Source organism: Simochromis diagramma, unplaced genomic scaffold (assembly GCF_900408965.1).
Source record: "Simochromis diagramma unplaced genomic scaffold, fSimDia1.1 OVJJ01000348.1, whole genome shotgun sequence".
NCBI classification, from domain to species: Eukaryota; Metazoa; Chordata; class Actinopteri; order Cichliformes; family Cichlidae; genus Simochromis; species Simochromis diagramma.
In genome coordinates, this window is record NW_024386755.1 from 3,324,382 (window position 1) to 3,349,016 (window position 24,635).

Sequence of the window (24,635 nt, forward strand, 5' to 3'; positions counted from 1 at the left end):
ATGTTAAAATTACAAAGTTACATACATGTTATGTAACTTTGTTGAGCACTTCCCCTCTGGGCTGCTTCTCCTGCAGCACAGTAGAGGATTGTTTATTTATCCACCACTAGGGGGCGACCTAGTCCTTCCAACGTGCCAGCTCTGTCCACCAGCCCTACATGCAGAGGCCTCTGCCTGACAGCAAACCAGAAATTAGCTGATAGCATGTTGATGTTTTCAAAGAGGTCTTTGAGCGTCACTCGAACTTCCGCAGGTGGTTGTAGAGGGACTGCACGTAGGTGAAGACGCACATGGGGTCTGGCTTACGGCCCATGATCATCATATCGTCCACCTCAATCAGCCGGTCACAGCCTGCCTTCGTTCTGGAGGTCGAGATAAAGGAAGACAAGTTAAGAAAAGGGAAGGCTAGAGAAGTGGCATCAGGGGTATTTCAAAGAGTGGACTTTCTAAGTTTCTAAAGAAGAAGATTGAAGATTGAAGTTACCTAATTATTAATTTACAGGACTGAACTGTATCATGCAAAAAATACACAGCAGCCAGTCGCGTTCTGAACCTGTAAAGCTGCTGAAAATGGATTTTTAACAAACATGTTTTGTTACAGTTTGTTACAGAATGACATGGTGGATGTAATCATCCTGATATGTGTAGTCACTGTCCTGTAAGTCTCAGATCTCTTTAAGAGGTCAAGTCTAAAGCTGGTCACTGAACCCACTGAATAATGCTTTTCAGTCAAAACAGCTTAATTCTGCTGCAGGCACAAAATAAACTTGTCTTTAATCAAGTAGTGCACGTCCACGCTGTAGGTCTGTGTAGTGCAGTGGGATAATAAGCTGGGCTTTATGAAGCCATTTGGTCAGGGAAAAGGAATGCACACCTTTCATCAAATGTGAAAAAGGGAGGGGAAAAAAGCATGGAGAAATAAAAAGGACTGGATCTGCAGGAGTAATGATCGTTTAAAACGCGTGCATTTGGGTCTTTGTGGAGAGCTATAAAACAAACCAAGAGAGAAAAGCCATTCAGAAACATCCAACCACAATAAAGCAGACATGCATGGCTGATGGAGTTAAGGCTCATAAATCTTTTAAAGCCATATTAGCAGAATCCAGACACCACAACTGAGCTCCAGCTAACTAATAACTGTTTGTGTTTGTAACACAACAAGAGTGGGAGGAAGTTAAAGGAAAACTGTGACATCTGGGCTAATTTATGTCAAACACAATTAGCTTACTGTACATTTAACATGCTGAGATGGAGCTCTTGGGTTTCTTGCAGTTTCTCTGAGTGCTGGACCTTTGAGAGAATTTGGTTGGACATCTAATCCTGCGAAGGTTGTGGCATTGTGTTCACACACACACACACACCTGCTTTTACAGATGCGCTCACACTCTCTGATCAGTTAGTCAAGTGCATTTGGTTATTGGTTACTATCTATCCTCCTCCTCCTGTGGAAGGGAATTTTTTTTATAGTACTGCTAAGAGCCGTGTGAAAATGTATCTGTTTTTAGTGAATTAACCTTCCATCAAAGCAAAATGAAAGGAAATATTTTGGTTTTACAAAACTAAATGAAATATTGAAATGAAAAATAAAAAAAAATAAAAAACAGAATGAAAATAAACATAATGTTTGAGAGAAGATAATAAACATTAAAATGAAATAAAAAAAACATTCTTGTAGTGTCTTGTTAAAAATAAAATATACGTGAATGCCATTAAGAATATAATTTAAGACCTGGTAAGAATGAGAAACATAATGTCTTCTACATATAATATATAAAACCTACTAATTGACAGAAAGTGTATTTTTTAAGCTTGTGAAGCAGCACTGTGTCATATCTTCAAAGATAAATTATCCACAGCCTATTTTCATATTGTTATCACTCACTCTGCAGTTCCAAAGGCCAGCTCAAAGTTGTGCCTGCGATTGGCCGGTGACAAAGAGGTGTAGTCAAACTCGGTGGGAAAGAAGGAGTGAACCAGGGCACAGAAAGCCATCCCATCACTCCAACTGGATGAGAAGTTCTGGATGTCGATGTTCTGAGGACAGGAAGAAGTGATGATGAGTGTGTGAGAATACTGCATTTAGGAGAGCAGTGAGAGGTAAAAGATAGACACGTGACTTGTTGCAGCTTCATAAAGCTGTCTCCCCATCCGGCGTCTAGCCCATAATTATGATGGCTAAAACAGACTTCCCCCTGCTCTGCTTCTCTCAGTCTCTGACGTGCTCTTGAAATCACGCTGTTTCAAGGATACCCCTTTATTGGTCTGGAGTTTGGCTTGAATGAAATGCAACACGTCACTTAATCGAATGAACGTCTCCCTCTTCTTCTTGTGTGTGTATGTAAAAGTTTGCTACAAGTTAATGAGAGTCTTGCTTGCTTGACTGTAACCAAAACCACATGGAGCAGCTGGCTCAGGCTGCAGTCAAGAAAAAAGGCTTTCAGAGTGCAGCAAAGTGTCACTTTGCACTTTGGGACCTCAGCATAAACCACGCCTCCACACCTCCGCAAAACACACATGTGCAATTAGACGCACCTATTTACCACAAGGATGCTCACTGCTACTGTAGTTGAAAGGAACACAGTAAGCACATTAGCAGTCCCTCTGTGTACCAACAGGGTAAATCAGCATGAAACAGCTGCATGTATCTAGGTCGAGTATTCTAATTTATAGTTTTCTATCTCTGACACACATTATGTACCCTGTCCAGTTTATTTGGGGAAGTACAATTATTTGTGTCACTTCCAAGAGTCCTATAAGTCAGTCAGTAGAACTGCTGTCACGTGTGTCCAAACAAAAAGCAGCAGCTCCAGGAGCTCTAGTGCAGTGTCAACGTGTATGAAAGATGGCTATAGCTAGCGTGACATTAGCCACTAGTTTGTAAAGTTTTTAAGTTAGTCATACACGTCATTGTAGTCTTGGGAGTTTGAAAAAAAGAATGGGACTGGACTTCTTTAAGTTTATGATGTGTCTCTCATCCAAGAGGCTTCTTCAGTCTAAAAAAAGGGTGAAGAGTCCCAGGTATTTAAACCTGAGTAGAGGTTGTTCTCTTTGGACTTGGTTACTGACCCGCTATTGATCATGTGAGTCATTACGTCAGGAAAGGTGTGGCTCATTACCATCACCGGGGTTAAAACCACCTCCAAACGACTTTACTTGTATTTTCAAGCTCCTAAAAGCCCTTACACAGTTTCTGGATCTATCCAGTTCTCGCAAGAAGGCAGCAGCAGGGAAGATTTCACGGTTTGATCCAGGAGTTGAAGTTGTATCATGACTAATTTCACACATATTTCAGGATGCCAGTGGGACAGTTTGACCTCATGTTGGCAGAGTTGGGATCATATCTGAGGAGAAAGAGTAATCATTTTAGAGAGCTGACTGACCGGAGCAGCGGGTGTGATTATTTTACTATTTCCATCTCATTGTGTATTCAGCAGTAGCACATGTTTTGAGCTACAAGCGAACTTATTGCCAAATGTAGAGGTCTGATTGTTTATATCTGTTTATTTGGATCTGAATAAAATAAACACACAAAATATTATATGCGTCTGGTGTGTAATTTTTTAGGGTCATGAAGCTTTTTTTTCTTAATATGCTAATTTGGGCTAATTGCTGCTTTGCCCACTGCTTTGTACTGGACACCGTGTCACTCTCAGAAAAAAATTAATTAGTCTATTTGTCATAACGTTGAGCTAATTAGGACTATTTTATTTGGAAGCACATAAAAGTAAGGTTAATATCTACCTTCTTGTATTTATTAACTCTTGTAGCGAAAGCTAATTTCACCAAGGCCTGTTTTCTACCCTATGAATTTGCCTTGTTCTCCAATGACTTCCTTATGTCAAGTCATTTATAAAAAAAATCTGAAAATGTCAGGATGATCAAAAAACACAAAACAAAAGAACCTAGATGCAAAAATTCCGATGACATTTAGTATTCCATTATCTACTTATCCTTATACCGCTGTGTAACGTAGTATGCTCACTTGCTAGTAGGATTTTGTGGGGCTCGAGAAGCAACCTTACAAACTACCACAAAGTCAAACTGGATAGACCAACAGCTGTAAAACATTATGGAGAGGACAGTATGAATGTATTTGCGTCTTCCATTAGCAGCCTTGTGTTCTTGTGCTTCCAACTGTAAAGCACAGCTGCAAACATCTAATCAGCACACGAACATGTTGTCAATTTTCCACTACATTAGAGTGCAACAAAAAAAATAAACAAAGAAGAAAAAAGTAACTCTGGCTGAAATATACTCAGGCACACTGGATTATCTATGTGGTGCACATCTCTGAAAGTTTGTTTTTGTGCTATGGTGAAGTGAAGTGATGTCAGTGACTGTATGGAGAGCAGGAAACAGTTGACGAAGGTAACTGACCATCATCTGTTCTGGAGAAGGTGAAAAGTAGAAAATCAGTGTTTAAGCCTATTTGTCAAAATATTCAATAGCTACAGATAATTTAATACATTTAAAAAACATATACGTTTACAAAAGTGTGACACGGTCCCCTCCAGGCTTTATTGGCTGGTGAGACTAATGATAATGAGTGTTTTACCTGGTAGCCGATGGTCTTGGAGCGACACCACTCAAGAAGGATCTGTTTGATGCTGCTGGCAGTGGACACCCCGAAACTCTGAGAGCGCTTCAGCTTGGGCTTCGACTCCACTGGTTTAAGACGACTGCGCACAGAAAGAAAGGGGAAACAAAGATAAATAAGACCGCTGTGTTGATGTGCTGCCAAAGGTAGCATTACGATGCTCTCACCTGGCCTCAGAATCCAGTCTTTCAAAGATAGCTCGACGGGCTTGAGCACCGATGTTACGGGGCAGAGTCTGTGATCTCACCAGCTCCCGCCTCCTTTCTCCCATCTGCCCAAAGGAGCCGTCACTGCAGGATGACAATGCACAAGTGTCAGACAAAGCAAAAAGATACTTCCTCTGTTCTGAGAGTGTGATGTTTGCCATCCAATTACCTGTCAGACTCCCGTAGACCTGAGTAGGTCACAGACTTAGCAGGAACTGAATTTGCCTTCTCTGGAATAGACAAGGCAAAAAGTAAATTATGCATATCTGCAATACTTTTATGTCTAGAACTTTCTGAAACAATGACTCACCCTGAAGATAAGGAGATCCCAAAGCTCTGATAGGTGTAGGAGTCCAGGGTTTTACAGAAGGTGCTGCTCAAAGGAAATTCTAATTTAGTTACAATTTATGCTGCGTTCATGTGTCATAACATTACTTCATGATTTAACTGTCAGCTACCTGGTTGTATCGGAGACTCCTCTATTGGCTCGGGCAGGGTGGTGCTAGAAGCTGGCTGGCCACCAGGTGAGGCCTCGGAGGAGGCCAGAGAGGTCAGAGGACTTGCAGGGCTACTTGGAACAATGGGTGAGCTTTTGATTTCTGCTGTCTTGGTTGTAGCAGTAATGGGCAGGTGGGGCATCCGCATGGTGACAATGGGAGCGTGCTCATGTGGAGAGTCAGTGGGTGGAGAGATCTTTCCATGTACCAGCACTGAATGTTCTGATTGGATGAAAAGATATAAAAAGCTGATAAAGCATGCTAAAGATACAATCTAGGAGCAAAGAAAGACAGACAGCACTTCATAATAACTTGCTGTCATTCCCCAACATTTACCATGAATTCCTCTGAATTGGAAAGGACACACAGGAGACTTCAAAAATGAGAAATTAGACACAAACTAAACTGTAAATATTTGGGTGTCTCCTTCTTATTGTATTATAGACTTTCCTAACCTTACCTTCTTACATTGTAAATATAGATTACTTAAGGTGCTAGTGTTAGCTGATAACTCCCCCACTTTACCCTCTGTTCCAAAAATGGTTCTGCTTTGATTTTTATGGTCTACAAATGATACACTTCCTAACGCTATAGCCACAAAACATCATAAATCTGTTTCCTTTGGCTAAGCACGCTGGGTAAAATAACTGGAAACTCCCTGAAACAATGCTTTGTGACTGTATTATCATTAACTGCGGGGACAAGCTGCACTGCGAGGATGTGAGACCATAGCTGTGTGATTACCTTTAGAAACAGCGTGTCCATTTTCCTGTCCAGAATGTGTCGGGGCTGGGTCGACTTCAATTGGCTCCTCTCGCTCAATGCTCTGAAACACACATGAAGTCATAGTCAACGGCATGCCAACAACAGACGTGAAGTTATGTTTGACCTTCATTTGTGACAAACAGGAGGGCCATTTTTCTTCACTGCCACAACACAATGTCATACACGTAAGATGAAAACCAGCAACTTAAGACTCTTGCCATTTAATCGTTGTAGGATTGATCAGCCGATTGTCTACTGGAATTGCCTTCCCCAGTGGACTAAAAACTGCACTTGGTCACCTTTTTAGTCTCCTCTTAGTTTCATGTTTAGCTTTTCAAACACCAATATGTTATGTTTGGATTGTAGACAATTCATGTTCCTCTGGCTTGAACAAAAAGAAAGAAAGAAAAGAAATCCAGATGCTCACTGAGTCATTGTTGGACTCTTTCACTCCTTTCAAGTTTTCAACTTTTTCTCCAACATATGGCTTTTTTTGACACAGCTTCAGACAAAACAAAACAAATTGGCATGCCACAACTGAGTGCACTTCAAAGCCATTTATTTTGCACATGGACCTCAGTGAAGGCCTGCAAGTGCGAGAGGCAGAGGGATGCTTTGTTCCATGCTCGTCCCCCCCCCCCCCCCTTTGATAAGACTCGGAAAGTCTTTGTTTTAAATCGGGTGCTGCATGTCAGCGACGTGCTCAGGGATGGGAGAACAGCCAAAATCCACCCGGTTCTGAGTGCTAAAGTGACTGGGATCAAGTTTTTAATGTCAAACATCATCAGTATCCAGAGTTCATATTTCAGCATTTACGTGACCCCACTTTTCTTCCTGCCTCTGGAATCAGTTCAATCTTGTAGCTAAGGAGAGGCTGTCCTTTCTCTCTCACCACACCCTGTCGGCCACATGGGACAACTAATCACCATCCTTACCTCTATCTCACACGCTTAATGCATGGAGCTGCTGTTCCACATTGGTTGTGGCCAAAGTTGCTGTACTTTCCATGTAGCCTTGTCAGATAGATAGGCAGAGTTTAGTGTGACTATCGTCAGAGCAACACTGCTCAGGTCAACAGTGCAGCACAGACAGTATTTGCTCAAGGTCACAGGTCTCTAGTTCGCCTGTGTCAGCAACTGCCTCAGATAGTTAATGTCTGAAATGGCATCATATCAAATTTAATCTACTATTATAGCTTTTATTATGACGATCGTATAGAAATTCCCTCGGGCCTTGTTAAATTCTATTATTTTATATTTTTGTAAAATGTTATATATGATGTGCAAATTTTACCCTAAGTGATCCTGAAAGAGCTCTTCACAGACGTAACGCACCTTCGGGCAACCATGTTGGGCAGCCACAGCTTGTTGAGCAGCTGGTTGTACTTCAGACTTGGCTGTCACGGTGGAATTAAGTAGACAGGGCCGATTCCTGCACAGCATTTGACTGAAAATATTATATCTTCAGTGATGCATCTGATGCACCAATTGTGTGTTTAGATAACATCAGTGTGCTTGGAAGCATTTTTCAGTTTCTGTTCACTCCATGAAATTTTTAATCCTCTTTTCCCTGATAGCTTAATCTTTCACAAAAGATGACTGTCGCTCCCTGTTCCTGTTCAAAGGAAGTTCTTCCTTCCCACAATTCCCACTTTCTGCCATGTTTTAATTTTCAATTTAAATCAATTCACTTGTATTTACATAGCACCAAGTCTGTTGCCTCAGGGCACTTTAGATTGTAAGGTAAAGACTACTGAAAAACAGAGAAAAACCCAGCAATCACATGAACCCCAACAAGCAAGCACTGGCGACTGTGGGAAGGAAAAAAACTCTCTTTTAACAAAAACCACAAGCAAAACCAGGCTCAGGGAGGGATGGGGGTTACCAGATGAAGACAGGACAAAGAATTCCTATGGAAGAGGGCCATAGATTAGTAATAACCAATAATTAAATGCAGAGAGGTGTATAAACACATAGTGAGTGAAGAAGGTGACTGAAGAAGAAAGACTCATTTGCATCTTGGGAATCCCCCAGCATCCCCCAGAGAGTTCTCACTCCCTGTCTCATCTTTTGGGTTCTCTCTCTAATATTTTAGGGTGTTTACCTATGAAGCTCTCTGTTACAACTGTTGCTGTGAACTGGCATTATAGTCATAGGAGCTTGCAAAGAAAAGCGTCTGGACTTCTTTAAGTTACTTGAAGACGTTTCACCTCTAATCCGAGAAGCTTCTTCAGTTCTAAGGTCAAATGGTGGAGAGTCCCAGATATAAACCTAGTGGGAGTATCCCCCCACAGAGGGACAAAAGGACCCCCTGATGATCCTCTAATCGCCTGAGCCAAGGTGTGAAATTGGGTGTGGGTCCCAATCAGCCAGAGTTTCGGGTGAGTTCATTGTGAAACCTGGCCCCACCTTATCATGCGAATTCCTGAGGTCAGATGGCCCAGGATGTGAGTGGGCGTTAAGGCGTCTGGGAAGGGATCTCAAAACTGGATTATAGATGGCAGAGAGTTGGTGTCGTAAACCACCGCCTCTGTTCAAAGATGGTCGCTCACAGTGGACATAGATGGCTTCTTTCACTCCTCTTTCAAACCATCTGTCCTCTCTGTCCAAAATGTGAACATTGGCATCCTCGAAAGAGTGACCTTTATCCTTAAGATGCAGATGGACTGCTGAGTCTTGTCCTGTGGAGGTGGCTCTTCTGTGTTGTGCCATGCGCTTGTGAAGTGGCTGTTTGGTCTCTCCAATGTAGAGGTCTGGGCATTCCTCGCTGCACTGTACAGCAAGAAAGAGGAGTGAAAGAAGCCATCTATGTCCACTGTGAGCGACCATCTTTGAACAGAGGCGGTGGTTTACGACACCAACTCTCTGCCATCTATAATCCAGTTTTGAGATCCCTTCCCAGAGACGCCTTAACGCCCACTCACATCCTGGGCCATCTGATCTCAGGAATTTGCATGATAAGGTGGGGCCAGGTTTCACAATGAACTCACCCGAAACTCTGGCTGATTGGGACCCACACCCAGTTTCACACCTTGGCTCAGGCGATTAGAGGATCATCAGGGGTCCTTTTGTCCCTCTGTGGGGGGATACTCCCACTAGGTTTATATCTGGGACTCTCCACCATTTGACCTTAGAACTAAAGAAGCTTCTCGGATGAGAGGTGAAACGTCTTCAAGTAACTTAAAGAAGTCCAGACGCTTTTCTTTGCAAGCTCCTTTGACTACGATGACCTGGATGACTGAGAACCTTTACAGACAACTGGCATTATACATTCAAACTGTACTGAATTAAAAATTCACTTTTGCTTAACTTTGTTTCAGACTTCAAAACTCCTTAGACAAAGTATCTAGCTCTATCTACCCGCTGATAAAACTTTTTTTCACCCAGGCAGTTTGGCAGCTGGTCTGGAGCCAGGGTCTTATCTTAAATCAGTGCTTTACAAGCCAAAAGCTTGAGGCCACAAATGCTGTTTAGAAAGCGTCATCAACACTTTGCTGGTCTAGAAAACCCAGAAAAGCGTAGCACATATGCACGTCGCCATGCAATTGAGCAGATGTGAATATAAACATTCAAACAAGGAAATAAGAGTGCAAACACTGTCAAGACTTTAAAACCTTGGAAAGAATTTTCAAGTGTGAAATGACCCAAATTATAGAATAAAACGGCTTATTACTTCACTGTAGCAGTCTGGAGCCATCGGTTTGCTGAGATCTCGACCCACCCAATACAGTGGAGGTATATTCAATGAATAATGTGTTTAGGTGTTGGAACCATAAACAAAACCCCAACAACACCTAAAGAATAAAGAAACAACCTAAATTTTCTGCCACAAGGCAACGTCTTAGAAGACAGAAACTTGAAACTTCTGCATCCCCTCTGTACATACATGTATATACAATGTGCTGCTCTGGCTGTGAGACAGCACACTGTGCTCAGTTGAGGAAATCTTGGGGCGTGTATATGTGTGCATGATAGACAGAGTGAGCTCAACGTATAGGAATGCTGCTGGGTCATGTGTGTGAAAGCAAGGCAACAAGAGAGAATGTGTGCACGGACAGGGGTGGTGTTATTTTATTAAATTGTGATGACACACTCAATAAGGGTAATGTATGATAAAGTGAGGAAAGCAAAAGACAGGGAGTGATTTTGTATTCCATGATGGGAAATAGTGTAGAGGGGCTGGGAATAAGGGTAGTGAGGTGGAAACAGCTGGCTATCCAGCAGGAGGAGGGAGACAAATTGCAGAATGTCTGGCTTTGGGGAGGGGAGCTTCCCCGGCTTAAGTACTCAGATCATCAGATGTCCACTTTAGGTCAGAGGGGGAAATATGAGAGCATAGCTGCTGAGGTTCCTGTAAACTCTCTGGCATCTCGAGGTTTATTTGCTGGCAGAGCGCGCAGCTGAACGCTGTGTTCTGCACACTTCACGTGGCACAAGGTTGACCAGAGACCACAGGACAGGCCGCACTCATCACATTTCTGCATGCATTTGGTTAAACAAACACTTTGGCACAAGAGCCTCATGAGTAGGAAATCAGTCAGCTGATATCTGTTGGATTACTCTGCACTTGATGTGCTGATATTTTATCAAAAGCTGGATGTCAGCCAGACAGTGTCTCCTAACATTTGGAAGTACTAAAATGTCTGTAACGTGATGAGTCTTTCGAATGTCAGTGTGCAGTAGATAAATATTAGTACTATTCTTTAGGGGTATTTTTTGACCAGTGAAGGTCAAGACTCAGGTTAGCAGCTGCTACACAGCTAATATTTATACACACACGAGTGAATACGCATGTAGCACTGACAATGAGGTCAAGCAAACATTACAGAGTTTCAAGTTGCTGAGCAGGATTAGCATTAGCATAGCTCACTAGGACATCATTACTCCCAGCTATGTAAAAATCTACGATTTTGCGAGATTGCTCCATGATTTCATGAAACCCCCGAAGTAGTTTCAGGAGCTGAACCTGTATTTCACATAAAAATGCAAATGCTGCTACAGTCTGTGTTGTGAGCATGGTTTAGCTCCCAATCCAAATCTTCATTAAAAGTCACCTGACTTTTAAACTGTATGTTTAGATTTAGACTTCACCACTTCCAGCCAATTAAATTATTGCTAGACAGGCCACCTACAAATGCAGTATTTTTGTGCCATGACACTCAGCATAACTACACCCATGCCAAGAATTAGCATCTGCTTGAAATCCTGTATCCTTGTTAATTAGGCCTCACATTTTAAAGACATCATCACCTCCTCTGGTTCCAGATTCATGAACCTTTAACATCCAACAGTCACGTCTCCCTGTACTGGCAGACACGTGTGTAATAGTAGCTGTAAGCAGGAATCATAAAAACACAGAGAAAGCCAAAGTGGATGGACTTTAAGGAGGTCAGCTTACATTGTCTGCTTTCTTGTTTTGCTTTAGTCTTGCACAATTACATTAATGATGTTAAAGCTCAGAGGTAACTGCTAACTATTAGCATAAATGTGAATATGCATGAACGCACATGTATATTCACATTTATAAAAGCTCCTTTTTCTTTCTTAGAGGTACAACAAATCCACTAGTGCGTCACTGCATCGTGAGTGAGGAACTATAAAATATCTGGACCAAACTGTTAAAGCAGAGCAGAAAATGTAATGAAGCCCCCAGTCTGAGAGTAGAGACAGAGGAGGAAATATGAGGAAAAGGAGAACATATTAGATTTTTGCACTCTGAGGTACCCCGTGGATAAGTGTCCGACCTCCACTGAAGGAAACTGTACAAAACACTATCATTTCGTTAAACCCCCAGTCAAATAGCTGATTTCAAATCAGCGTATTCAGTTAAATATTTTATTTGTTAACCTTCAGAAAAACTCACACATCTAATCATTACAACTGTGTAAATGTTTGCAATTTAGCTCAAACCTAAGACAGCTACCATCCCTCCTCTAGTGCAAGTATATACCAGAATATTTGCAAATGTCAGCTGTTGCTTTGGGACAACGCACCCGGCATGTAAACCTGTCTGTTCAAACAGGACGAGGTATGAGGGTGATGGTTGAGCGCCATATCCTGTGTTTAGTCACAAGACATTGTTTAGCTGTCAGAAGCGTCTTCATCAATGACACCTTAATAAAGACTCTGAAAGGGTGGGGGGTGAGGTGAGGATGGGAAAGAGACTGAACCCTGAGCTGCCCTCGATGAAAATGTGTGCCTGTCAGACAAGTAGAAAATAGTGCTTGGCTGGGTGAGTGAAGCTTATAGTAAAAATGACCGTTCGCTTGAGTGGAAAAGCGCTATGAGCACCAGTCCATTTTCTTTAAGCGAATAGTCTGCTTAATAATCTGCACTCTGAATAGCTGCGGTTTGGGGAAGGTCTTGAAGAGGACTGGTGGTGGCTCCCCGGCCTGGCAGATCCCCATGTACTAATGAGTACTAATAAGAAGTGAAAGAATTGAAAAAGGGGAGGGAGGGGCATAAAGATAAGAACGAAAAACTTGTAGAACTGGGGGGACTCATATATAGATAAGACCCGCAAGGTGTGTGTCTGGAGGCGTGGTCCCGCTCCTGAATTTCAGATAATTTATCTCCAATTAATGAAGTCATCAGGGTCTCTGAGGCCAAAGATAAACTGCTCTGCTTGGTGACATCTTGTGCTTTAGCCCTCTCTGAGTTCCAAGCCATCACAGTCAAAACTAACTTGACTTTCTTTGTTCTCTAGGAGCAAAATTATGCTAATGCAGTGTCCTGGTACTTCAGAAAATGTTGCTTTTAAAATGTGGTTGGCTGACCAGGTGTATAGCTAAATGTCTTTCTTATATCTGTTGTTTTTTCATCTTTCCATCTTGTAAGCCGTCCTCTGTCCTTCACTCTCTTAGAGTGACCTTTGAGTGCTGGAGGAAAGAAACAACCATTAAAAAATGGAGGCAAGCTGGCGCCCTTCCAACAAGTGCTAGTGTGAAGGAAAGTGTGTGTGTATGTATGTGTTACCCATTACCTAACTTTAGTAGCTACTTATTTGCAAAACAAATGCCCAAACGCAAAGATTTCCATGAATACACGCATAATTACAGAGTGAAGACTTGTGCGCTTTTAGCGATACAGGACTATAAACTACATATTGTAAATTTTTACAGAGCTTGCAAATTATCATACATCACTGTGAATGCGACCTTCCATTTTTCTATAGCAGCAAGAAAAAGGTTAAAGCAGAATACAGATAACAGCAAACTGTCCAGAAACATTCAACATTATGCACTCCACACTGTATATAAATGCCACTTGTTTTGCACATATTCAACTCTGTATATTTTATATATTTTATTATTATTATTATTATTATTATTATTATTATTATTTTTACTATTTAATTTGTAAAAATGTGTATACACACACACACACACACACACACACACACACACACACACACACACGTAGGAAAATATTTAGTATACACACCCAGAAATGCATACACTATTATATGTTGTACATATATTTATTAGTTTCGGGTCGGCCATTCTTGTATTTTGCTCGTTTGTGTTGTTGTGTTTGCACATCTCTGTTGCTTGTGGGGCTCGCACACAAGAATTTCACTCGCATGTGCTGTGCCAATGTGCCTGCACATGTGATGTGACAATAAAAGTGATTTGATTTGATTTGATTTGATTTGAAACATATGAAGCAAGAAGCATGTTATCATGTACAGAAGCTACTGTAATGCTATCAGAGGAAACAGTTACACAGGACTCCAACTCTGTAATTTCCTTACTGGGGTCTACTGAGGAATCATTTTCTGAAGGAAATAGACACACTCACACCACCTGTTCTTCAAATACATTCACACAGCCTGCAATTTCTTAAAGAAAAATCCCAGGGAACACCACTTAGGGTTGGGAGTGGAAAATATGCACAGCCTTTGAACTGAGACAATATAAAAACCTAATTGCAGGTGAGAATTACTGTACAGGGAAAGGTTTACTTCACTAACATAGCACCACTGAATGCAAGATGCAGTCTAAGCTGCTGCTGCCAGCATGTGGTTTCACTTGTGCTTTTCAGACTTTTCTGAATTTTCTGATAATCCTGTGTCTCTCAGAGACAAAGGAATAAAATGTGGCTAAATGTAGTGAATAGTTACCTGTTGTTCGGTGAATGTAGGCTATGCTAAGAGTATAATTTACAATCCACTATCTGCCGCATCCCAAAAAAGGACATTTGTAAGCTTTTCCTTGTGTGTTGGTGGTTACGTCGGATTCATTTGTGATTTAAGAATAATGGAATAAGAACACAGTTCGTTCTGTGTCTTTCAGGCCAAGTATTGATGACAAATGGGTCCAGGTGGGCTTTTGGAAATGGACATTTCTCACAGTAACATCTCGCTCCAACATGTGGAAGCAATAAAGACCTCCCCTCCTCCATCCTCCTCTTTTCCAGGCAATGAGGCAGAGGATGTCAGCATAAACGGGGGAGTTTGACATGCTGACCTCTACTATGTTGGTGAACATGAACGGTCTGGATCTCCTCTCCCTTCACTCTCGTTTGTAGCATACAGCTGAATACACCAGACAGGTGTGTTGTTATGTTTAGAGAACCAGGTGAAAAAGAAAGGCCGCTTCACTAATCACCTCACTTTAGTATTCCAGTGCCAATATGTGATGAATTATGCCCAGTTAACACTCAGTGGATGTGTGGCACCAAGTATGTATCTATTAATTTCCCAAATGTCCAAAGCAGCTACAACATCAGGCTCAGCTGTCTGTGCCGGAAGACTCTACTTCTGAAAAAACATGTAAATTTTTGTGCACTCTCACCAGGACCTTGTCAAAGTGTCACCTAACCCCTAAAACCAGTTTTCCTTAAAGTACCTTCTGGGCATTGCTCCAAGACAACAAAGCCAGAGTGCTGCTAAATGAAATCTGTAAAGTATTCCCAGCATGGGACTGAGTTGAGATAGCCAAAGAGGCAACCTTAAAATCTATCAACTCCTGAAGCTGACTTCCAGAGGGCAGTGAGAGTGAGTGGTCCCACAGGCTGGTTGGTCAGTTATTAACCTGTTTCCAGAGAGATGATGACAGGAACACGGCCTATTGTCTGGAAGTCATTAAGAGAGCCAGGGGTAGTCTGGGAGTGGCTGCATACCTCTGTTAAACCCCCAGCATGTGTACACACACACACACACGCGCGCACACACACACACACACGTGTGCACACAATACTTGGTTTCTTTTCAGCTGTTCCTCAGTTTTTGTTCTGCATTTCCATATTGGTTCAGACTCAATAGCTTCAGTTTAGGAGAATAATTGTTCAAAATAACTCTGATAAGCAGTGTGTACCTCCAAACCTGCTTAATAACAGCCAATCACGAGGGTAGACATACTTCTATAATATGTTGTGTATTGATAACTGACTCCAAGATAGGAGTTATGATCTCTTAACATCCACCACTTAGAGACACTAAGTGTCATTCTGGCCTTATAGTGCTTCTGGTCTAAGATTTCTACTTAGTTGTACTACATAAGAGAAAATCCCATATTAAGGTGTGGACATAAGTAACCCTATACCTTCCTGTAAAAATGAAGTGGTGTTTAGGGGACTAGTGACCTGGTGGATGTTAAAAGGTTAAACTCTGTTTTCTGTCTCACTCATGACTGTATTAATAGCCACAAAGAGGAGGATGGGGTGTTGGTGCCAGGAATCCAGCCTTAAAGTGCAGCCCAGCTCGGATGGGAATATGGGGGAAGGTTAAAGGGTGAGGAAGGGGCCACAGAGCCACACAGAGAGAATAGATAGTTAGTTTTTAACTGTTGCAAATCGGCAACGCCTGCCTCAAGAGGGTTAATCACTGTTGCCTAATTCAGAGTTTCAAATAATTCCTGTTGGTCTTAGACTGGGTCTTGGAAAACTCTGTTAGCCTATCCTCTGTGTAAAGTTAGTTATTATTAATCTCTTTCACAGTGTGTCTTGTGTCCTGTCTTCTTCCATTAACCTCCACAATCCAGGAGATAGTTGTCCCTCCTTGAGCCTGGTACTGCTAAAGGTTTCTTCCTTTTAAAAGGGAGTTTTTCCTTCTTACTGTCACCATTTTTTTTTCATAGGGGATCATCAGATTGTTGGGCTTTTCTCTCTGTTATTGTAGGGGTTTTACCTTACAATGTAAAGTCACATGAGGTTTTAGTGATTTGGAGCTATATACATAAAAGTAAATTGATCTGGTAAGAGGTGGGAATGCAATTGTGGGTTGCACTGCTGCTCCTCCACATTGAAAGGAACCAGTTAAGGTGGAGTGTTCAAGGTATGTCCCTGCATAAAAAGCCCCTGGGGTAGACCCAGGATACGCCAGAGAGATTATATCTCTTGGCTAGCCTGGGAACACCTTGGTGTACCCCCCAGATAAGCTGGAGGAGGTGGGTAGGGGAAGGTAGATTGTTTGCTCATGCTGCTTCCTCTGTGACCCAGCCACCCAGAAAATGGATGGATGCATTGAACTGATATTTAAAACAAGCCATTTCTGATTCTCTTTCCATTTCCTTTAGAAAACTGCCCTTTGCAGCTCCATCCCTGAAACTGTCTCAAACTGAGAGCGTAAAGCAGATGGACTCACATCTAATATCTGCTAATGTTATTATTGCAAACTTTGGCTATATTAGTGGCATGAAAATAAAGAATACTACGATAGATCTACTTTTTAAATCAAACTACAACGAACCCAGAAAAATGAAGTTGGCTAACATGATGTGTGTGTACATTGAATCACCATATATGCATAATTTATATGTGCGCATACAAAGCGAGAACGATACTATTGCGGTTTTTACTAATTTACTGCTAAATGAGTGCAGCAGCAGGCAGTAATCCTGGCTAAGGATGTGTACTGCAGTTTGGACTTGGGTCAGTGCATTTAAATGGCCTGAACATGCAATCATCAGTTTCTTCTCAGTCTGTGACTAAACTAAAAGAGTGTAGGCTGACTGCTACAATGGTCTGTTGCTCAACTGTGTAGATAGCATCAGTGCTGGATTTTATAATGTTAGTGGGAGATGGATATCACGGGTGTATGGGGAGGGACTGAGGGGGTGTAACAAATCTAAAGATTAGACCACAGCTTAGCTGCTCGAAACTCTGATAAATATACAAGATTTCCCTTCAGCTTGCCAGTATATTATTACTGTCATATGAAGTTTAGGAGCTTGGTATAATTGCTGTAAAATAAGACATGGGTTGAGCCAGTGGATAGCTTCTGTCTTGAAGCAGTGGTAGAGTGCAGATGTTCTTTAAAATTAAAACCACATTTCCCATAAATCCTGTTGCTTCCTGCTAGGTCTGCCACCACCAATAAAATCCTTTGTTGAATTTGTACCAGATTGCTGACAAGAACAAAAATACCTCAAAATGCGCCTGGTAATGATTTATTGATGTTTTAGATGGTGCATGAAAACAACACATCGGCAACTGCCCAGTATGCAGCTTTTCCATTGTGAGTCATAAATCAAGCACACCCATTTTCCACACACTAAAAACAAGTGACAGCCTCCAGGGATGAAAAATAAAGGCAAAGCAAACATCAGCTTCAGTTCCTGTAGTGGTCTCCATAGACTGCCATCTAAAATGACCAAAATACTGCCCAAACTGACCATTAGTAAGCTTATTTATGGTCTGATATAAGACTGTTTTGGCTTTAAGTCTATAGTTAAGAGCAGTAAATGGATGATTTTATTTTTAAAATCTTATAAATATACTTATACCTCAGCACCAAATCCAGGACACTGTTGCTTCAATAAAAGACACCCTGGGAATAAGAAAAGGCCACTAGCTAATGAAAAAACACAACTCTGTTGTTGTTTGTGCATTGCCACTGACCAATAATGCTGCTTTGTGACTGGGGAAAGACAGTGGAGAATTTGTTCTTTCTGTGAGAAAGGCTTTCTAAAATGCTGACTCTTTTTAAAATAGTTAACAATGTAAAATAATCTGTTTCATCCAAAACCACAAATTTTTGTTGAAGTAGTTTTGTTGTGCAAACCTAACCGATGAAATTAGTAGATCAACATTGATTTTTGGTTTCAAAACAGATCCCGTGGTCAAACATAGAATGAGTGTTGTGCACTATGTTGCTTTTCAGTATCTCATCTGACATTCTAAAGGCTGAAAGAAAACATCTCCCAATACATTTATATGTCCCTATCACCAAGTTGCAAAGCTGTAGCATCTCAATCAGTTGCAACAGTGGTCCTGGAGCACGACGACCTGAGGTCATCATTGGTAACAGCCACAACTCTAAACAAAAAAAACAAAACACGCACACACACACACACACACACACACGCACGCGCGCACACACGCACACACGCACACACACACAAATGTGTTTCCATTTTAAACGAATTTCACCGAACTTAATCAGATGAAACAGAACTTCTCATATACACAGTTATGATCATCTTGATGAGGCAGATGGACATGACTAATAACCTCAGTGAAAATAAAAATACATAAAGTACATTTCCACTCAGCTTCTTCTTTAAAGAGAAGGGAGACCGCAGTGAAAAAAACAGAGACTGATCATGAATAAAAACGCTCATAACTCACTCACAGATACATGCTGCAGGTGCTTTCACTTCACTACCAGAGCGAAGGTGAAATGTGTGCACACAGGTGCGTGTGTCCGCTTGTGACTGCTTGGCATGTACATTGATGGTGAGGAGTAACAGCTGGAGAGCAGGATGGAAGACGACACGCCTGTACACATCTCTCTGGCTGCAGATAGCTTCAGCCTGGACACGAGCTGTTAAGTATGCCTGCAGTCTTTGTATTTTTTTGAACAGAAACTGAACTCTATGCACCGTATCCTCCCCATCTCACCTTGACAGCCAGGTGAGGATGTGGCACCTGAGCGAGCTGCAATTATGATTTCAAACAGCAGCCATGAAGCTAATTACCACAACACAGAGCACACACAGCCAACCTCTGTGAACACATGCATTATTCTGCTGTGTGTGGCTGACAGTGGGGGATCTCCCACAGCAGAGATACACAGAAACAAAGGTGCCCTTGTGTTGTTTAGCTCTGACCACATGATTTCACAGAAGATAACATTCTTCTGTTGTATCCACGACATAGTTTGGTAATCACGGATACAGGAGCAACAGCTATTACCATAAAGTGTGCAAGTGCTTTTAACGTTTTTGTAAGACTTGTAACTCTGCATGAATATCATATCATCAACAGATGTAATCATGTATAGGTGCACCCATGGCTTCAAAAGCTAGCAGTGCCCATTTAGCAGAATAAATTGCTTGTGGGTAATTTCTGATGACCCTTCGAGGTAAAAATGCAAGATGCTTGTCTTGCATGTACTGCCTGTTTCCCCAGCAACATATCAATGGAGCTCCTTCCATAATGCTGCATTTCTTTTGAGACATTCCGTGGTGGATTTGCAAGACTTCTTAAGACCACTGTGCATCACAGTTGGTATGAGGACCCAAAGTTATCTTTGGTTCTCACAAAATATTTGCACAGTGTGTCTGTCAACACAGACTAAATTATTTCAAAAGGCCTGCTCTCCAGCTAATTGTTCATTAGTTATTTGTTTTGTAAGGAGATATAAATATATATATAGAAATATAGTGCTCTTTTGACACTAAAAGCCATTGAAACACAACGTAAATCCTATAATGAAATCTGGGGCTTTTTGGAGAAACTATTTACTCTTAATTTGGTGGTCAAGTCCTTCCTTACTTAAAAAAAACTCTACATCCACCTTTTCTATCTAGCATTTTAGATCTTCGCAAGATGACATGCTAGAATAGCAAGGAGAAAACCAGACCCCAAAGACGTGAGAGGTTCAAATTAGTGATGTTCTGGCCTATTTAAAAGGAAGAAAAAAGATCAGACAAGTCAGCTGGTCTAAAATGCTAAAGTTACATTCTGATTGATGTGCATGTGTATTTCTGAAGCTGTCAATGACATTCTTTGTGAACCAAATCGTATTTTAAATGCTACAGTATGTGTGGCACTTTTCAACATGCAGCAGATGGCACATGCGCAATGCTAACTTGCTGAATGTGGTTAAAGTTAGCAGAGGTAGTACCAGCAGCTTTCTTTTCAAGTACTAGTAGTAAGAAGCCAGCAAAGCAGTAAGGTGCCAGCTGGTGGTAGATGGCTCCATTGATAAAGCCAACATCTAACTTCTGTTGGACATTAATAAAATAATAATATAAATATTTTATTTCACTGACTACCATTTTGGATGCTGCATGTCCATGTCTATGTTTAAGGAGTTCCAAACTGCCTCTCATATGTTCATAGGAGTGAGATAAATACTTTATGATCATGTGTGTTAATGTGGTGTAGTGTAGTGTAGTGCATTGAGTGAGTCATTCAAACTATCTGAATGACAGTCCAGTTGACATAACCTGGAATTCTAATTACTTGGATGTAAATAACCACTTTTTCAAAACGCTGACTAGTTATGTCAGCCGTTTCCATACAATGTGTTTACTACTTCCCATGATGGTATGTGTATCTCCCAGCTTTGTGTCAGCGCTGAGTGCACAGGAAAGGCTAAATTCGGGAGCTGCCCTGCTCTGAATAAAAAGCAGACTTAATACTAACCTCATGATTGTCACACTTTCCACAACTTTATGGTGTGTCTTCTCAGGACCTCCTCCTGCCATACAAGTTTCCCAATGCCACTTTAAAGTACTAGTAACAGCTTGACATATGACTTCACATATTATCTACTGTTGATGGACTCACAATGGTGGTCATTGAGTTCAGCAAAGTGAACATCTGCTCTGCAAAAATCTTTGGCATAGAAAATGAAAAAAATAGAACCAAGATTTTAATAATATACTATACAATCACATAAATGTAAACATTGAACAAGTTTAGGTTTTGATAGGGCAACTTGTGTATCTCACTCACTCTCAGCTGGGATAAGTTGGGGGTCATAGGTAAGACTGGTGCATGCCTTAAAAATGCATTTAATATTCTCAAATTCCATTTAATTCTATCGCTCTGAAATTGCAAATACTTGAAGGGTATAATCAGTACTCCAAACCACTCAATTGCCTAGGAACGGGAAGACATTAAAAAGCATCTTGATCGTCTTAAGCTGCTGTCTAGCCTAAATATTTAGAAAGTTTCCTTATTTCTCTAAGGAACCCATAAATTTATCATGAGGACAAGGCCAGGAAAACCACACGCTCATCATCAACCGGCTGAGTGATGCAGAAACCACAGGATGGATAAAAGCCAGGAGATTCTCTTTCGGTTTCATCAGAGGCTAAACAAGCCAAGGAGGAAAACAAAACCAGCTGATGTAAATGGTTAAGAACAGTCATAAGACAGAAGACATACTTTCATGAACTGCATCCCAAGTTGAACTTAAAATAACTGGGAATAGCTCAGAAAGCACAAAACACTAAAACTCTGACTCACAGACTCATTGATGTATTGTGATGTAACCCACATGGACACATCATGAAACCAGCTCTAAAACATTCTTGGCATCTGAAAAAATATCAGCTTTACAGAAACTAAGAGAACAAGCTTGTTTTGTTAGCTTCACCCACCAGTTTCTGGATGCAGTCATTAGAGTTTCAAACGACTTTCACAAGACCAAAGGAGAACTATGTAATCATTCAGGTGAAGCTAAGACATGAAAATCAAACCAAAACTGGATAAACGTGGTACATGCAGGACTAAGGCAATAATGACTAACCAGAGCCGACATTTCACAATGCTGACTTCAAATATTTAGTACACGTCTGAAAAACCACACAACCGCACTAACTTCACCTCCCAGGAGCCTTCTTGACTCATGTTACTGCACTTCATAAATCCTTAAGCATCCTGGCAGAGGGCTATTGTGCAACCACAGTGACATAGCCAGTGCCTCGTATGACACATCTACACACCCACAATTCAACATTGCTTCATTTAAACTCATAAATCTGTGTCTTTACCACTGTGGCCATTGCAACTACTGCTACTTTGCAGTTGCACTATATTAAATTTCCATTCATGTTACAAAGTACATGACAAATCTGAACTGTAAACTAGAGAGTAGATAAAAATATGCGAAGAGCTTCTACAAGAACCCTGGAGGGCATCAAGTGTACATTTTTTTGGAATAGATTCCTTGAAAGAGTGTAACATTTCTTCCCTTGCAGGCTAAAGCAATGATTTTCAGTCAGGGTACTGCCAGGGAACAATCAAGAAACTTTTTAAGGAACAATTAAAAAGTTAAAAAAAACAATATATATTGCAGTAATATTACAACAATTTAACTGCTAGCTAAATTAAAACTCTATTTTTAGCCAAATGTAATTATAAAACTGAGATATTTAAATGTGTCTACAGTTTCAATTATTACCAATAATATAACAGATAAACTGAAATTGTGAACTACAGATATATAACCATCTATATAAATGTATCTGCTAATATATGCTAATGGCAGTTAGCAGTTAGCTAAGTTAGCACAACATTTTAAGGTAACAGAGGCACATAGGCCTAGGCCAAGACAGGTAGAAACGGAAAAATGTATATTCCCTGACAGGTTGCTGATGGTTACTGTTGTCAGTAAAAACCAGTTCAATATCAGTGCAAATAAAAATAAATGCGACATGGCAAGGTTGACTGAAGAACTTTCACATTTGTTCATTCGGCACATTTGTTCACTCTAGACATCAAAAACCTCTGAACCACTAAAGAACTCTTCATGAATGGATTTCTGCTCTATGAAGTACTCACATTTGTCTTGCTGGACACAGCAAAAGTGGCTCGGCTGGAGAAGCGGGTGATGGAGGGGCTGCTCCCAGACACTGGGCTTGTCACCATGGAGGAAACTCTGGAGCCAGCTGGAGGACTACTGGAGGTGGATGAAAAAGTGGCAGGGGGGGATGCAGGGATAGTCTGATTGCTGAGGCTGCTGTAGGTCTGGGCTTGGCTCCCCAAGGTGGAGGTCTGCATATGTAGATGAGCCTGACTCTGCGTGTGAGCCTCACCTTTTCCGTAGATCACCTCCTTTATCTCATGGTGATTCTCCTCAATGTCATCTAGGTGGTTCTTGTGGTTTTGGGCATGTGTGTGGTGGTTGTTGTTCAGCAAGGTGCTCCTGTCACATGTGATGCCACTGAGGAGCTCCACCTGTCGAGTCAGAGAATCCAGCTGACTCCTGAGCTGCCGATTCTCCTGCTGGAGATGAACCACAGCTCGTCCGAGGGGCCCACTCAAGTTGTTCGTCTCCTCCAGACGACGCTCCATACCCAGTTTAAAAGTACTCACATCCACATGGATCTCCCTGATGGCATCCCTTAGAGTGTTCTCATAACGGGCTAGTGCTGCACACACAGTCTCGCCCTCTGGAGAGCAAGATCCTGGGCAGCACACTTCTCCCATGTCACCCACTGCTGGGGCTTCCATTGGCACAGATGCCACCACTGCTGACCCTTGGGGAACAGGCCAGATAGTCTGCAAGTTAATGACTCCCTGGTGACGGTCTGCCTCAGTCAGTGATCTGAGAGTTTTGCCGGAGGGGGTGGGGACTGATGGACAGGAGTTAAGAGGTGAAAGTTTGAAAGGGGTTGCAAAGGACTGGTCTGTGTTATTACCACTCCTTCAGCTACGTCCCGAGATAGGATGCTCAGTAAGGTCTGCTTTCCAGGTATCAACTTCACGCCAGCTTCTGTCTGAAAATACAAAGTGAATAAAATGCAAACACACTGTTAAACTCTTCAAAGATCTGCTGAAGCTCAACTGAGATGACTGTCTGTGGAGGATAATTAGGGGAAATTTTAATATCTAACAAAAACTGACACAGCAAACTTGATTCTAAGCAAAAGTTCAGACTGAAAAAAGCTACATTGTTTCAAAGAACTGAGAAGAACAGAATAAAAGCATTCATTTCTTTGAGCCAGATCTAATTTACAGCTGCTGAGAAACACAACGATGAGGTCATCTTCACCCACAGCTGCAAAAAACCTACCTCGGTTTTGCTCTTTGCTACAGCTCACCAGACTTTCCTCGGCAGCTGTATGTCTGTGTGTGAGGGTGTGCGAGCTCTGCTCTGCTCTGCTGGCTCTCTGGTTTGTTTAAAGGTTGATCACTCCTCTGGCCTTGGGGAGGGAGGAGAAAGGGAGGGATAAGGGAGGAGGGTAGTGGTGGAGTGGAGAACTTGCATGCAAAGAGTAGTAAATGTGAGGGGAGGGGAAGCGGGGCGGTGCAGTGGGTAGATTTTATGTCCTAACACTGTCTAAACTGTCTTACTCCTCCTACCCTTTATGTTACAGCAAGTTTTCCCTGTTTAAATGTATACATGTTAGACGATATTGGAAGAAGAAACAATGAAATATGACTGCTGTAAAATAGAGTATTCGTGTTTATCAAAGCCTGTAACTTGAATGTATTTTTTGCACGTATTATATAGTGGCCACTCACAACAAATTGCTTAAACACCACTGACATTCTCCTAAGCTGAACTGACGATTCTGTTTTTCATACAGCTGGTTGAAATACTTGAAATGTGTGCTGCTGTACTTATAGAGAAGAACCCGCAAATAATTTTCCACTAATCTTGCAATTC

At 41.5% G+C, this 24,635-nt stretch overlaps 1 protein-coding gene across 1 annotated transcript; it reads right to left on the minus strand.

Moving 5' to 3' along the window:
* Positions 1-43: 43 nt before the first annotated feature.
* smtnl (smoothelin, like) lies at positions 44-24,159 on the minus strand. Its single transcript, XM_040025803.1, has 10 exons — positions 24,039-24,159; positions 22,805-23,742; positions 6,045-6,126; positions 5,262-5,522; positions 5,114-5,176; positions 4,973-5,033; positions 4,765-4,887; positions 4,556-4,679; positions 1,883-2,034; positions 44-362 (listed from the first exon to the last, which is right to left on the minus strand). Exons 2-10 carry the CDS (start codon positions 23,474-23,476, stop codon positions 236-238), a joined length of 1,665 nt encoding a protein of 554 aa, XP_039881737.1. The 5' UTR covers positions 23,477-23,742; positions 24,039-24,159; the 3' UTR covers positions 44-235.
* Between the last annotated feature and the right edge of the window lie 476 nt (positions 24,160-24,635).

What these genes read in the sequence shown, in the direction of transcription:
- smtnl (XM_040025803.1), bottom strand. Translation starts at nt 23,476, where the DNA reads ATGGAAGCCCCAGCAGTGGGTGACATGGGAGAAGTGTGCTGCCCAGGA. An exon ending in TGGACACGCTGTTTCTAAAG is followed by an intron (nt 5,523 to 6,044) that starts GTAATCACACAG and finishes TCATCCAATCAG; the next exon opens with AACATTCAGTGCTGGTACAT. An exon ending in GGGATCTCCTTATCTTCAGG is followed by an intron (nt 5,034 to 5,113) that starts GTGAGTCATTGT and finishes TGTCTATTCCAG; the next exon opens with AGAAGGCAAATTCAGTTCCT.